Here is a 16,097-nt window from a genome sequence, read left to right as displayed (position 1 = left end):
TACTCGACCTTGTAGCCTTTTTCCTCTGACCACCTTTGTTTGAACCTAAATGTTGTCTCACTCGCGCTTGAACCCAACGGCTCAGACCGAGGTTATCGATTAGTGCCTTGATCAGGTCTTATTAATACTAAGGTCAAAAACGTATGACTGTGCAGCAGCTATGATGTAAAATGTAACCATATTTAACAAAAGTCCAAGCCAAACCCACCGACATTTACATGAAACAAACATCAAGCTTTAGGAATGTTATTCAACCAAAGCATCCAACAGGAGGTGAGTTCTAACTTAGCATTTAATGGTTGGGCTTCCAAAGTAACTAAGTAACTGATACCGCAATACTACTTACTGTATCCCCTATCCCATTTATAACAACGTCGCCTGAATAACCCCCTTACGTATCTCTCCACAGCTGATGTTTTAATTACTTCCCCGGGAACCTGTCTCATTAAAAAGAAAATGGTACCCAACCATCCTGTCACTCCATAATACTGTTATTTTCCTTGTGCCATGTAGTTGAGCACTGATTATTTTCTACCTATTTTAAGATAATGAGATCTATTGGATCAATATTTTCGATTCCTATTTTATTCCCACAATTATCTGAAAAACATAACATGCCTTGCCTCATGATTATGGTTGGATTATTTTTCGTAATCCTAGTCCAATGATATCTCATCTAATCCTACAAATAATTTTTTTTTTGGTATTCACATTTCCTATTTTCTTGTTATAGTGATAAGTTCCAATACATAATTCAGGAAAATGGAGAACGAGAACCAAACTGTGGTAAAATAATTTATTTTAATTGGACTTTCCCAGGACCGGAGGACTCGAATTCTGCTTTTTGTTTTGTTTTTGTTCATGTACTTACTGACCATTTTTGGGAATATTGTGTTAATATGCGCAGTTATAGCCAATCCTCGTATGCACACGCCTATGTACTATTTTCTCTGCCACCTATCCTTTCTGGATTTATTCTATTCAACAAGCACTGTCCCCAAACTGTTACTTGACCTGATTTCTACAATGGGAGGAAGAATATCATACATTGGGTGCATCGCACAAATGAATATAAGTCTATTCCTAGGACAAACGGAATGTATCCTGCTGGCGGTGATGGCGTACGATCGTTTCGTAGCGATCTGCTTCCCCTTGCGTTATATGGTTATTATGAGCTGGAGGATATGTAAAAATATCTCCGTCATTGTATGGCTGGGGAGCTTTACTTGTTCTATCCTTTCTACAGTGTCAAGCCTACCTTCGTTTTGTAAAGGAAACCAAATTGATCATTTTATTTGTGAAGTTATAGCTTTAATGAAACTGGTTTGTGGAGACACTTCGTTTGATGAAGCCAAAATCATTTTCGGAAGTTTCTTTACACTTTTAGTCCCTTTTGCTTTTATTTTAGTTTCCTACACGTGTATCATAGCGTCCATATTGAAAATCCATTCTGCAAATGGAAGGACTAAAGCTTTTTCAACATGCGCTTCGCACCTGACTGTAGTATTAATGTTTTATGGGACCAGTATGTCTCTGTACCTGGGGCCAACAAAACATATTTCAAAAAAACACAAGTACATCACAGTCTTTTATGTTATTGTGACTCCCATGTTAAACCCTTTGATTTACAGTTTGAGAAATAATGAAGTTAAATGCGCAGTCATGAAAGTATTCAATGTGTCATGATTTTGTCTTCTCTACAAAGAGAAATGTGTGACTATTGTAGTTGTGTAGCGATTATGCACTTTTACCTGCTTTAAGATGTGTAAATACGATCTTATAGTTACATAGTTACATAGTTATATATAGGCTGAAAAAAGACATGCGTCCATCAAGTTCAGCCTTTCCTATATCGGTTAATTTGTTGCTGTTGATCCAAAAGAAGGCAAAAAACCCCCAGTTTCACTCTTTCCAATTTTGCGCTAACCAGGGAAAAAATTCCTTCTTGACCCCAAAATGGCAGTCAGATTTCTCCTTGGATCAATAAGCTGTTTCCCCATAATTACAGATTATATCCCCGAACATTATGTTTTTCCAGGTATCCGGTTGCAGTTTAAACGTCTGTACAGACTCTGATAAAACTACCTCTGCAGGCAGAGAATTCCACATCCTTATTGCCCTTACTGTAAAAAACCCTTTCCTCTGCTTTAGCCTAAATCTCCTTTCTTCCAGTCTAAACGCCTGACCCCGCGTCCTATGCATAGTCCTGTTTATGAACAGATTTCCACACAATGGTTTGTATCGGCCCCGAATATATTTATATAACGCTATCATATCCCCTCTGAGGCGACGTTTTTCTAAACTAAACAGATTTAAATTAGTTAACCTTTCTTCATAACTATAGTGCTCCATTCCTTTTATTAATTTTGTAGCCGTCTCTGCACCCTTTCTAGTGCTATGATATCCTTCTTTAGAAAAGGTGCCCAAAATTGCACAGCATATTCAAGGTGCGGTCTTACCATTGATTTATACAGAGGCAAAATTATATCTTTATTCCGCGAATTGATGCCCCTTTTTATACACGACGATACCTTACTGGCCTTAGCAACCGCAGACTGACATCGCACATTGAGGCCTAGTTTGTTTCTATAACAATTCCCAAATCCTTCTCATTTGTCGTGACCCCTAATTCACTACCGTTTAGGGTATAGGTTGCTTGTGCATTCCCTACCCCAAAGTTTTTGACATGCCCATAATTCACACACGTGTACATCACCCTGCTAAAGCTAGAGAAGATTGTGTTTTAGAAATCTCGATGAATTACATTATGCCGTCTTATAAAAATGTCATGATCTATAATACAACAGCTGTTCTATTAAAAAAAACAACATAAAACTTTTTTCCTATATATATATAAGTAGACATTTCATAGAGAAAACAATATATCCTTTGTCATAAACTAATGTTCTATTATCAGTTTAGAAAAGGTCATCAATTATCCTTTTATTTCCCCTTTTCAGATAAAGTTAAATGTTATTATCATTCTAAAGAAAAATGACCATGAGTCTAAAATAACAACGTGGACTAAATTAATTATTCATTCATTAATTCATTACCACAATGCAAGTAACATTTTTATATATCAAATATTTTTTTTGTTTATTTTATTATTTATTCTTCCATAAAAAAAAACAGTACATTCACTTCTAATCAATGACTGAAAATTAATTATGGCAAAAGTCAGCACATATTTAATAAATGTTTCCACTTAAAATGTGAATTTTGTTATTTAACAGTTAATTAGAGAATTTGATAATGACATCACTCGTTTTTTTTCCATTCTAGAATAAAAATTCCCAAAGCGCTAATTTACAACAAGGAGTACTTTCGGAAAACACAGCGCTCAGATGCTCAGCGGTCCTTCAAAAATAAGTTGTTTAGCAGCAGCGAACATTATTATTAGGGAAATTATTACTGTGTAATTATAGCCCCGTCTCCAGATATATGTTCCATTAGGATCTTGTTAGCAGTTGAATGAAGAATAACAACAAATTGTTTTAACTATTGGCAATTGGTGTCGTACAATATCATACTCTTGTAAAAACATGACGTTTTTTCCAAATTGCCAAAATCCTAATTTTTCAGGCTTAAAATTGCATTTTTTGAATTTCATAAGTGCTGTGGAAATCGAATTCAATTTTCTAGCCTAGATTTCATAATTTTATTGTTTGGGTTTTTATCTTTTTTTAAATTGAAGTCCATCTGAAAATTGGTCTTCTGTTACCTCGTAATGGGTAAATTTCCATGGAAATAGGTTGATCGCGAGTAACCGAACACCAATCATCCTATGGATTGCAATCGAAACAATGAAATGACAAGAGCTACGCTGATCCAGATTTAATAAAATGCTTTACCCTTTTCTACCTGTTTTTTTCAGTTCAAATCTATGCAAGAATTAGCAGTCAATTACAATCCAACACTGAATCCAATCCATTGGCTCTGCGTGTTATCTTCTGCTTTTACTGCGCATGTATTTATTGCCTGCATCCATTGGAGGTCATCACCAGGACTCTCCTTCTGCTAGGGTCTTCATGCTACAGTTTCTGGCATTAACCAAAATATCTCTCTTCCGAACCCAAGCAAACTGAGAAATAAAATGTCATAACCTATGACGTGCTCTGCAAAACTCCACTTGTGATCACTTGTACAAGAAGGGACCTTCAACTTCTATCTCATTCCCTTCAACCTCTAATAGATTGTAAGCTCCCAGGAGCAGGGTCCTAGTATGCCTAGTATGCCTTAACATGTGTGAATTTTATATATTGCCAGTTTTTGTTAACGTTATTGTTGAGTTTTCCCCCATTGTTGGAACAGCGCTATGGAATATATAGGCACTTTATAAATAAATTCAAAATGGAATCTAATTAGTAGATGTGCTGTTCCACCTAATCTGCTGAACTGAGCACTTTTACATCTACAGGCAGCATTAGGAACAGCATTGCTCATTTTTTAATACCCCAATACTTTAATCTTGGGAATGCTTAACTTGTCATGTGACACAAAAGCAGTCCCTGATAGGTTGTTGCTGTATTACCGTATTTGCCCGTGTCACGATCCCGGCCGGAGTACGGACCCACAGCGCCACGCTCCCGTACGGAGCGCGTCGCCCGAAGTACCCGTTGCGTCACGGTCCCGTCCGGGACGCGTCGCCCAGGTGCTCGTGGCGTCGCGCTCCGGTGCGGAGTGCATCTCCAGAGTACCCCTGAGTGGCGGGTACTCGATACTTACCCCTCCCGGGACGATCCGGTAACACGGTGTCCTCATACACGGCGGTTCACAAGAACGAACCGCCGCCCAGTGATGGACACCCACGGCAATACTGGACACGCCCCCCTTCCGATCCCATACCCCTGAGGAGGAGAATCAACGTCCATTGGACATCGTCACGGTCGGGTGCGGGATCTAGAAGGGCGGCTAGTTTCAAAACAGAGCACTGATGCCTGTTCAGTGCTTAGTTGTTTTTACAACCAGCTGTATTACTTACCTGGTGCGTACCTGTGTATTCATGTTGATTCCTGATACTGACCTCGGCTTCATTCCTGACCTCGTTAACCTCTCTGCTCCTAACCCGGATTGTTTGACCATTCTCTGCCTTCTACCCGGTACCGACCTCGGCTTGATTCCTGACCTCGTTAACCTCTCTGCTCCTGACCCGGATTATCTGACCATTAAGAGACTGATCCATTTGTATCCTGCATCCTGGTTTCCACGCCTATGCAAACGTAACAGCCCGATTATAAGACGAGGTTTTTTTCAGAGCAAATGCTCCGAAAAATACCCCTTGTCTTATAATCGGGGTCGTCTTACAATCAGACCTCAAATAGGTCTGACTATGAGACTAAGATCCAGATCCCCCGCAGCGATACCAACTCTTGGACATAGCTCAAAATGTTTGGTTCATATAAACATATAATAATGTAATTGTGTGTCTATGTGAGCATGAGTGTATAATTGTGTGTAGGTATGCGTAGGTGTTTGTGTGTGTGAGTGAGTGGAGTGAGATAGAGTGTGCCAGAGTGCATGTTGGAGGGGGGCAAGGGGCAAAGAAGGCACAAACAAGTTGTTTGGGGGCAATGATGGCACAGACCAGCTGTTGGCGGGCCCCGGGGCAATTTTCTAGTTACGCCCCTGGCTGGAGTGAATTAATATGTTACTTTTGCTGGTGTATTCCTCTTTATTAATTCAACAATATGCATAGAGGACCGTTATCAGGACTAATGTCCAAAGATCAATTGTAGTGAGTCTGTTAGCTGCAAATAAATAATTGCAGTCGAGTCTGATTTCCCACCAGGACTGCTCAATGCGTGTCTCTTTTTTTTTTTTTTAACATTCCAGTCCCAGGAGTAGATGAATTTTTAATTCCCAATACTGTAAAATGTATTTAAAGGCTCCCATTCAGTGATACAAGATCTTCATTTAGATCACACGGAACACATGCACTTTCTAACTTGTGGAGGATTCTGCAGAAATAATTAATTCAATCGCATTGAAATGTTAGAATTTTTTTTCCCCAAAGCAAAATAACTAGGAACAGAGTGTGACGCGCTTACTGTTTGTTGCGCACAGTGATTGGATTTATGCTCCAGGTACTATCTTTTCACAACGGGTTTGCTCTACAAAGAATTGTTGGCAAAAACAGGCGTAGGTATCTCCAAGCTCCCCACATTTTCCTAATGCTGCATGGGAACCAATCACTTGATCCAGATGTCTACATATGGACCGCTTGCCCACGAATAATTTATGTTTCCTCAATGTAAAGTAGAATAATTAATAACTGAAGATAATATAGGGTACAGGTGCTTATGTCTCTTGGCCACCCAAGCCAGTTTGTCTTCTGTGCTAATGTGTAATTCATTATTAAGACTAGAAATTATAGTAGTTTATAGAGCAACACTCAGCCTTCTCGTCGACCAGAGGGATGACCACACTCACTCCCGCCTGGGAATGAGTGGTCACGTGACGTCCTGTCTACTCACGTACAGGAGTTATGTGCACGTGTGACCTCGCATGACCCTGCCTGACTGCCGGTGCCGTTCTTGGCTCCTACAGCCTATTTTAACGCAGGACTTTCACTATTTATCATTATTATTTTTCATTATCGGTTGTGCTTTGTGCTGCTTCTCTATTTCGAACTCATTAACCCGTTCAGACCCGGCTTGTTTGACCTTGCTCCTTGTCTTCTGATTTGGCTTGTTATCGTGTTTCCCACCCAGCTTGTTTGACCTTGCTCCTTGTCTTCTGATTTGGCTTGTTATCGTGTTCTCCTGTTTCCCACCCGGCTTCTTTGACCTGCTCCGAGTCTTCTGGATAATGCCCGTGCTGTCCTGTTGCTGACCTGGCCTGTCTGGCCTTTGTGGCTCCAGCCCTTTCCAGTCTTGTCCCCTGTATCTGACCTACTCTGCTCCACTGGATCCAGCATAATATAGTCATATTACAATAATTGAAATAAGTATCCCTCTAGGTCTCCATCCTTTTAGTTCCCATAAACTCATAACACATTTTTGCATCCTGCTCCTTGACTCCTGTGTAAAAGAGCTTACCGTGCCCGTGTTAAGCACCTAATCCTCCATGCTCACTAATTAAATGATCCTCCTATAGGAGACACAGACTCTCTGTTGTTTATCATAATGCAATAAGATAAGGCCTTGATAGTTCATAGTATAGACAATTAGCAAATAGCATTTAGAAGTATTTTACAAGTAGAACAATTAGAACTATCATGTTCCAGGTTATCCCCCATCCGTATTCTTACATCCATGTAACGGATATGGATTATTTGGGAGAGTTGGAAGTCTCCAGTATGTGCACCTGCTGAGCTGGGACCTGATTCACATGACTATGTATGCAAACAAGTTGATACATTGAAACAACGTGAGTAGTGTTTTTTTTTTTCTCTCATCTTTATTTTACCGGACATTGCTTTTCTTTAGATTTTTTTTTTTAAATGTTTTATTTGTTCTGTTAAGAGGGTAGTAGATAACTAGCACAGCTTCTCAGCAGAGGTGGTAAAGATTAATACAATAAGGGAACTTAAACATGTATGGGATAGGCACATGGCTCCTGAATCTAAGACGAGACTGAATAAGGTTTGAGTTTCTACAGCAGGAAAAATGGGCCGGATGGGGCCGATCTGATGGCATTTAAAGGATACATTTAAAGGAATGTATAAAAAAAACAACGATTCTGAAGGAATTTTGATAGTAAGGTGAACAAAATCTAATTTTAGATCAATATCTATGAAATGATAATTTTTTCCGTGTCGCTTTTTGATCAACATAAATCTATGAAAAAATATTTTCAACTCATATATGACCCCAGAACCACAATGTAGGATATACGTTAGAAATGGGCAAAAAATGATTCTGACAAATTTTTCAGTTTGTCTTTGTTCCAGTGACATCCTCTCCCTGATCCTACAATCGAGAGAGAGGAAGTCACTGGAAGTGCCCATAAATCTGAAAGTATTAGAGGTAATAAAGCTTTAAACAAAACTATACTTTATTATAATTGCAATAAAATAATGTCATGCACATTGGGCATATTATTTACTTAACAAAGAATACACTGTTGTTAATCACCAGTACTGGGATGCTTAGACCTTGAGCAGCATAGATTTATAAAAAAAAAAAAAACACACAATTCTGTTTATTTGTGGGCTTTCCCAGGCAACTTGACAAAGTAGCAAGGCAGAGATGATGTCACAAACAATACTTATCTCTGCTGCAGTTACGCCTATGCCCACTGCATGCCAGGTCTCCCTCTTGTGGCGCTTGGTCCGGCAGCGTGGAGGAAGGCTTCGGGCATGACCAGCGAGGACCCCTTCTCGGGAGGTAGCCGCACGCTGCCTGCTGCTTCCCATGTGCATGTGGCTTGGACGCGTGCCCGGCCATGGGGTCTCTTAAAGGCCCCATAACCCAATTTAGGCTGTGCATGCCCAGAGGCTGGGGTTGCGCTATAAAAGCCTTAACACCTGAAGACAGTTGCTCAGTTGTATTGTAGCTTCTCTCGGTATAACTTGGAGCAGAAGATAGGCCCGGAGTCTGTTAGAGAGGATCATAGATTCTAATGGTTCCTCGATTATCTTTGTGCTGTAACAATCAAAGTTACATTTTACTTCTAATTAATAGCTACTCCTCTACATTCAGTTATTGTGTCATTTAATAACCTTTGATTATTATTATATCATTATTATAAAATCAGTAATGTTACTATTACTTTAATAAGCAATGTATCGTTCTACGCAGCAAGGTGGACCTACCCAAGGTCATTGAAATGGAAAATGCAAGCCAAAGTTCTGTGACGGAATTCATTCTTCTTGGTCTTTCGTATGACCCCAGGGCCCGGTGTGTATTATTCCATCTCTTCCTGGTTGTCTATGTGGTCACGTTGGCTGAGAACATTCTTCTCATCATCGCGGTGAGAATCGACAGTCGTCTACACAGCCCTATGTATTTCTTCCTAACGAATCTTTCTTTTATGGACATCTGTTACACATCAGTCATTGTTCCCAAGATGCTTGTGGATTTCATATCCATGAAGAACACGATTTCATTCACCGGGTGTATGGTCCAGATTTTCTGCTACTTTTTCATCGGAGAAAGTGAGTGCATTGCCTTGGCTTTCATGGCTTACGATCGTTATGTAGCAATCTGTAACCCCTTGCGCTATAACATGACCATGAGCAACAGAGCCTGTGTCCGGATGATAATTTTTGCGTGGATGTGTGGTTACTCTATATCTTTAGTAGACTTGTTATTTATCTACCGGTTGACTTTCTGTGGTGCAAATAAAGTAGACCATTTCTTCTGTGAGTCTCCATCCATTATAAAACTCTCCTGTGGTGACCACTTTCTAGTCAACACAGTCAAATTAGTCAGCAGCGCTATTGTGTTACTTCTTCCGTTCTGTTACATTATTATTTCCTACGCCCGCATTATTGTGACTATTATAAAAACGCGTACTGGGAAATACAAATCTTTTTCAATGTGTTTTGCGCACCTTATAGTTGTCGTATGTTTTTACGGAACATCGAGTTTAATTTATCTGCAGCCAGAACATTCCATGGGCACTGGAAATAAAGTGATGTCGGTGTTCTACGCAGTGGGGACCCCTTTAATGAACCCTTTCATTTATAGTCTGAGAAATAAAGATGTTCACCGAGCGCTTAGAAAACTAAAATATCAAATGTCCTCATTGGAAAAAAGACAAAACTGAAAAACAAATCATGGAAAAGAAAAAGTGTCGGTGCGCTAAACTAGTCCCAGACTCAAATAATACAAATGTGTAATACGAGGCCTACCAAACAGGTGTAAGCATGCTGCAAATACAGTGTGTCGGCTGTACAATGTATACAAAAAACAAAATACTGTCTGTGCTAATAAAGTTGGCAACAAATATCTAAACATAATATAAATGAGAGGTTTTGGTTCTATGAATTGGCCAAAGCGTAATTAAGCTCACCCGAGTCCACCAAAAACAAAAAAATCTAAAATAGGAATAAGATGACAAAAAAAAATGCGCTTAATGCATATAATAATTTGCGTATTATTTTTCTTAGAAATACAAAGTAGTTTATTTGGAACAAATATTAATATCTGAAATAATTATACTGTCTAAAGTAAAAATAATTTTGGTCCACTTGCTAGATATTCTTCGTAATCATTGTTTCCAAATTCTATTCTACTTCTTGAAAAAAGTTAGTTTTGAGTCTCCAGTTAAACCGTATCTGCTTATTCCAAAGCTTCAAACCTGCATTCCAGTCATTTTTTGTGTGTATTTTTCCCCACACAAGTTGTATTTTAAGTATGAATTTACAGCTCCTGGTATATGTCACTGTCACACAACACCCCAATATGTGTTCAGCAATATCCCCTGATACCCTACATGCATCAGTTTGTTGGGAACAAGAAATAACACATGTGATCATCCTTCTCCCTGTGTTAATTGGGACATTGTTGAACCCGGCCAATTCAACACACCCCATCAAATCATACATTTTCTAAAAGTATTTTAACTCTTTCCATGCGAGAACTGTTTGAAGATAAAACGCTAATTTTAAGACTTGCTCATAAAAAAATATATATATATATATATATATATATATATATATATATATTTGGAACTGGAAGGTTCCCCTGATGGTGAAATTATTATTATTATTATTTTTTTTTTACCTTTTTTTAACATTTATCTTACTAACCACATACCGTATTTATCGGCGCATACCACGCACCGGGGTACAACACGCACCCCCGCCCGGACCGGAAGCGAGGGAGACGTGGCTGCAAATTTTTAATCGGCGTATAACACGCAGGTAGGGTTTCTCTTCTTATTTTAGTTATCAAAAGTGCGTGTTATACGCCGATAAATACGGTAATTAGAAAGCTGGGTTCTATTAAATTGCATGGTTGAATGCAGTACCTGTATTCAACCTGCAAGGGGAGCCAGAGTTCTCAGGACGGTCTGAAGAGACCCTTTTGGAAACTTTATTTTTTGAAAGGATGTGCCGCCATCTTGCGAGTGGCAACATCTCACAGTGGCAGTTGTGACTGCTCTCCGGAGCAGCATATACAAAAGGGTATATCCATGAAATTGTCCTTATTATTCTCCTCTCTCGGGATAATTCTGCAAAAGGGTTGATTCATGGGGACAGCAACACACATTCCCTCAAGTAGTCGGCCAAGAAGTAGAGAAACATTGAGAGCGAGAAAGAGAGAGAGAGAATGAGAGAGTGTGAGGGAGCATCAGACATTGTGAGAGTGAATGAGAGTGATAACACTTTTCCTTTCTGAAAAGAAAACGCCCCTTTAAATATTGTCTGAACCAAGCAGGCAGGAATATTACATTTGTTGTTTGAAAAGGAATGGACTTAAAAAAAAAACCCCAAAAAACGAAACAACACATTTGTCTGAATCGTTTTGGGTCCATCTGCACAAGTCATATGCAATAGAACATTTAATAATTAATTATACCTGAACACAATTTCTAAACTAAGCAATAAGTTAAATCCGAGCTTATTGTGCTGGTGGTGTCCTCTTTATTAACCCATCAATATGCATAGAGGGTTCTTATCCAGACTGATGTCCAAACATCAATCGTAGTAAGTTAGCTGCAAACAATTAATTGCAGAAACATCTGGATTCCCACCTCGAGCGCGCCGTGTGTGTTTCATTGGTTTAATAATTCAGTCCCAGGAGTAGATGGCCGTCCCTCACGCTTTTTAATTCCCAATATTGTCAAATGTATTTAAATGATCCCATTCACCTAGCAGACACTCGGCGACTTCACTTTAAATCTCGCACCTTCTAACGCGTGGAGGATTTTGAAGAAATCATTACTTCAATTGCATTGAAATGCACAAAATATATTGAAAGCTTTCTTTTTTTTTTATTCCTCCAAAAAAAAATAACTAGGAACAGACTATAACGCGCTTTTTACACTCCAGGTACTCTCTTTGGTCTACGACTGAAGGATTTTCTTCATGACCCAAAATCTCTCGATATCATATCTAATATGCAAAAAAAGTGATTTTTGGTGTATCAATGTGTAATTCACTATTAAAAAAAATAGTATCTCTCCATGTCTTACTCTACGGTGCTCATCGTGTTTTTAATTGATGTTTTTATATCCTGCTCCTTGCCTACTGTGTGCAATAGCTTATGGTGTCTGTGTTAAGCACCTGGTAGATAAGTGGAACAGCCTCCCAGCAGAAGCGGTAGAGGCTAATACACAGAGGGAAATTAAACACGCATGGGATAGGCATATGGCTCCTGAAGACGAGACCAAGAAAACACAGCAGACTAGATGGGGCAACGGGTCTGACCTGCCGGCAGATTCTACGTTTAAAATCAATGTATTGAAGACAATTATTTTGAAGGTATTTTAATAATAACTTAAAATAGTTTAAGATCAGTGTTAGAGTCTGTAAAATGATAGTTTGTAACCCATTTTGTTACAATGCCGTGTTTTGATCAATGTAACTCAAAAAATATATTAACCCCTTAATGACAAGTCTGTTTCTTACCCGTAGTACATTTTGGGAAAATGACTTAACATTTTTCAGTGTTACTGTTTAGCTGTCATTTTCTTCTTTCTCATTTTGTGCTCCCAAACATATTATAAATTGTTTTTTTTTTCAGGACAAACAAGGCTTTCTTTAGATACCATTATTTTTTATCATATCATCTAATTTACTATTAAAAAAATGATAAAATATGGTTATTTTACAGCTCCTGGTATACGTCAAACAACACCCCAATATGTGTTTAGCAACATCTCCTGAGCGCAGTGATACCCCACATGCATGGGTTTGTTAGGTTATTTGGGAGGTAAAAGGCCGCCTTTGTGAGCAGGGGCGGGCTGGGCCGGGGGGCAGGGGGGCCCCCAGGCCGCCCGAAATCTAATCTAAACGGCCGCTGGGTGCTGATGCCGCCGGCCGGCGCTACTTTAAAACTTTTTTTTAAAATTTAATATGGAAAGCCGGATCGGCTACTAAATGGAAAAAAAATAGTATTAAAGCAGCGTCGGCCGGCAGCATCAGCACCCAGCGGCCGTATGTGATGGCCGCCAAGTGATGGGAGCAGCGTGAGGGGTGAAAGCTCCGCCCCCTCGCACTCACCTTTCACCCCTCACGCTGCTCCCATCACTATGCGGCCATCAGATTGTTGGAAAGTGAATCTAAACGGCCGCTGGGTGCTGATGCTGCCGGCCGGCGCTACTTTAATACTTTATTTATTTATTTTTAATATGGCAAGCCGATCCGGCATATTAAATAAATAAAAAAAAGGATTAAAGTAGCTCCGGCCGGTGGCATCAGCACCCAGCGGCCGTTTAGATCAGTTTTCCAGCAGTCTGATGGCTGCATAGTAATGGGAGCAGCGTGAGGGGAGAAAGGTGAGTGCGAGGGGGCGGAGCCACTTCACTTGACTTGCCCCCCAGGCCTTAGGCTGCCAGCCCTCCCCTGTTTGTGAGGTGCGTATTTTTTTTCCATTTAGACATCTGGTCATATAGCGTGAATTGTAGGACTTGCTCATAAAAAACATGTATATATACATATTTATTTTTTTTTGGTGACAGTGGGGAATTATCTTTTAAATTTTTTTTTTTTTACTAATCACACTGATTAGTGAGCTGGGCTCCATTGACCTTGCATGGTTAAATGCAGTACCTGCATTTAACCTGCAGTAGGGGCTCGAGAGTTCTCAAGAGGGTCTGTTGTGAGTGGTGGCAACGTCATTTACACGATGGCGCTTCTGGTTGCTCTTCGGAGCAATCACAAGGCTATCGGGGTAGTGGGGTTGTATTGCTGACATGCCTCGATATCAAGGCATGCCAGCAACACCGTTTATGCTTAGGAAGCGATTCCGATCGCTTCCTAAGCGGTTTTAGCCGGCCACCATTTTTCTTGTGGGGAGGGCTTTCCTCCCCGGATCCACGGTCAGCCTCACTTGTGAGGCTTCCGTGGATGCTGCAAAGCCGGGGCAATGCAGCTGTTTAACAGCAGCCCGTACATGTACGGGCTTTGTCGTTAAGGGGTTAAAGTATATTCAACTCTTATTTGGCTCCAGAAATACAATGTAGGATATATAGTATACGGTGAAGGAAAAAAAATATTAAAATGCAAATCAATGTATAACAGGGGATCAAATCATTTTTTCCTTAACTGTATATTTAAAATATATAATATAAAATATAAATATGGAATGCATAAAAGTATAGCATATAAATCTATAACAGATTAAAGCATAAAGCTACGCTATACTTTATTATAATTGCAGTAAAATTGCCACATTAGCCTTTTTCATAATCTTTGATTATTATTCATTGATTGAAATAGTGCCGTCATATTCTGCATTGGCACATTACATAACGACCTGGACGGAAATAAACAGAGCTACACAACACCGAAAAAAATGATTATATTACTTTATCATTATTATACAGTCAGTAATAATGCTGCTGTTATTCTAATGTGAAATGTGGCGTTCTACGCAGCGAGATGGACCCACGCAAGGTGATTGAAATGGAAAATGCAAGCCAAAGTTCTGTGACGGAATTCATTCTTCTTGGTCTTTCGTATGACCCCAGGGCCCGGTGTGTATTATTCCATCTCTTCCTGGTTGTCTATGTGGTCACGTTGGCCGAGAACATTCTTCTCATCATCGCGGTGAGAATCGACAGTCGTCTACACAGCCCTATGTATTTCTTCCTAACGAATCTTTCTTTTATGGACATCTGTTACACATCAGTCATTGTTCCCAAGATGCTTGTGGATTTTATATCCATGAAGAACACGATTTCATTCACCGGGTGTATGGTCCAGATTTACTGCTACCTTTTCATCGGAGTAAGTGAGTGCGTTGTCTTGGCTTTCATGGCTTACGATCGTTATGTTGCGATTGCTAACCCCTTGCGCTATAACATGACCATGGGCAACAGAGCCTGTGTCCGGATGATAATTTTTGCGTGGATGTTTGGTTATTCTATATCTTTAGTAGACTTGTTATTTATCTACCGGTTGACATTCTGTGGTCCTAATAAAATAGACCATTTCTTCTGTGAGGCTCCATCTGTTCTCCGGCTCTCCTGTGGTGAACTCTTTGTAATGAACACAGTCAAATTAGTGGGCAGCGCTATTGTGTTACTTTTTCCAATCGGTTGCATTATTATTTCCTACGCCCGCATTATTGTGACTATTATAAAAATTCATACTGGGAAATACAAATCTTTTTCGATATGTTTTTCGCACCTTATAGTTGTCGTATGTTTTTATGGAGCATCCATTTTTATTTATCTGCAGCCAGAACATTCCATGGGCACTGGAAATAAAATAGTGTCCGTGTTCTACGCAGTGGGGACCCCTTTAATAAACCCTTTAATTTATAGTCTGAGAAATAAAGATGTTCACCGAGCGCTTAGAAAACTAAAATATCAAATGTCCTCATTGGCAAATTGACTCAACTAAAAGAAAAATCATGGCGGCTTATTGATTTATGTATTTTTTAATTTACAATGTACATTTTCTACACCTTTGTATATTACCATATACAGGAACTCCACCTGGAGTTCAGAGTAAATTATAAGTCTCCAAAAGAAGAATTAATATAATCATGACATTTAGATAACTGCAACAAATCGCATTAAAAGTAACAATAATAGTTGTGCCAGCAAAAAAAAGGGGAAAAAATCCAGAAATGGAGTAAAAAAAAAAGAAAACACAAAATCAGTTATTGAAGTGGAACAGGTAAACATAACTTTTATTGTGTTGAAAAAAAAGGTAATTGACCAACTGCTCAGTTAACACATTATAAACCCCATGTTTTATTTCCAGGGATATAACTCTCTGTTTTTACATCGGTTTTGGGGCATTAATGAAACTACATGTTTTTTGTGGGGTACTTATGCATTGCTTGGTGCTTAGTTATTTCCACACCACATTTTTGTCTTGCGCATTGGTTTATTTTTCTTTATCAATAATGACTTTTGGATTAACTATTCCTTTTACCATTAACCAATGCACTATAAGGTCACCTACATTTGTTACCCTATGGTATTATGTTCATATTTTATTGTTGCTATTATTTAATGTTTGCTTCTAG

The 16,097-nt window shown here is 39.2% G+C and overlaps 1 protein-coding gene and 1 pseudogene across 1 annotated transcript; both read left to right on the top strand.

The window, feature by feature from the left end:
- Positions 1-762: 762 nt before the first annotated feature.
- On the top strand, positions 763-1,686 carry LOC128484193 (olfactory receptor 13-like; annotated as a pseudogene).
- Positions 1,687-8,772: 7,086 nt separating this feature from the next.
- LOC128484192 (olfactory receptor 2D2-like) lies at positions 8,773-9,714 on the top strand. The gene has a single exon (XM_053460511.1). It carries the CDS (start codon positions 8,773-8,775, stop codon positions 9,712-9,714), a length of 942 nt encoding a protein of 313 aa, XP_053316486.1.
- The last annotated feature ends 6,383 nt before the right edge of the window (positions 9,715-16,097 follow it).

Source organism: Spea bombifrons, chromosome 3 (genome assembly GCF_027358695.1).
Source record: "Spea bombifrons isolate aSpeBom1 chromosome 3, aSpeBom1.2.pri, whole genome shotgun sequence".
Lineage (NCBI taxonomy): Eukaryota > Metazoa > Chordata > Amphibia > Anura > Pelobatidae > Spea > Spea bombifrons.
This window is presented reverse-complemented; position numbering and strand designations above follow the sequence as displayed.

Excerpts from the sequence above, each read along its gene's own strand:
- LOC128484192 (XM_053460511.1), top strand. The coding sequence starts at position 8,773 with ATGGAAAATGCAAGCCAAAGTTCTGTGACGGAATTCATTCTTCTTGGT.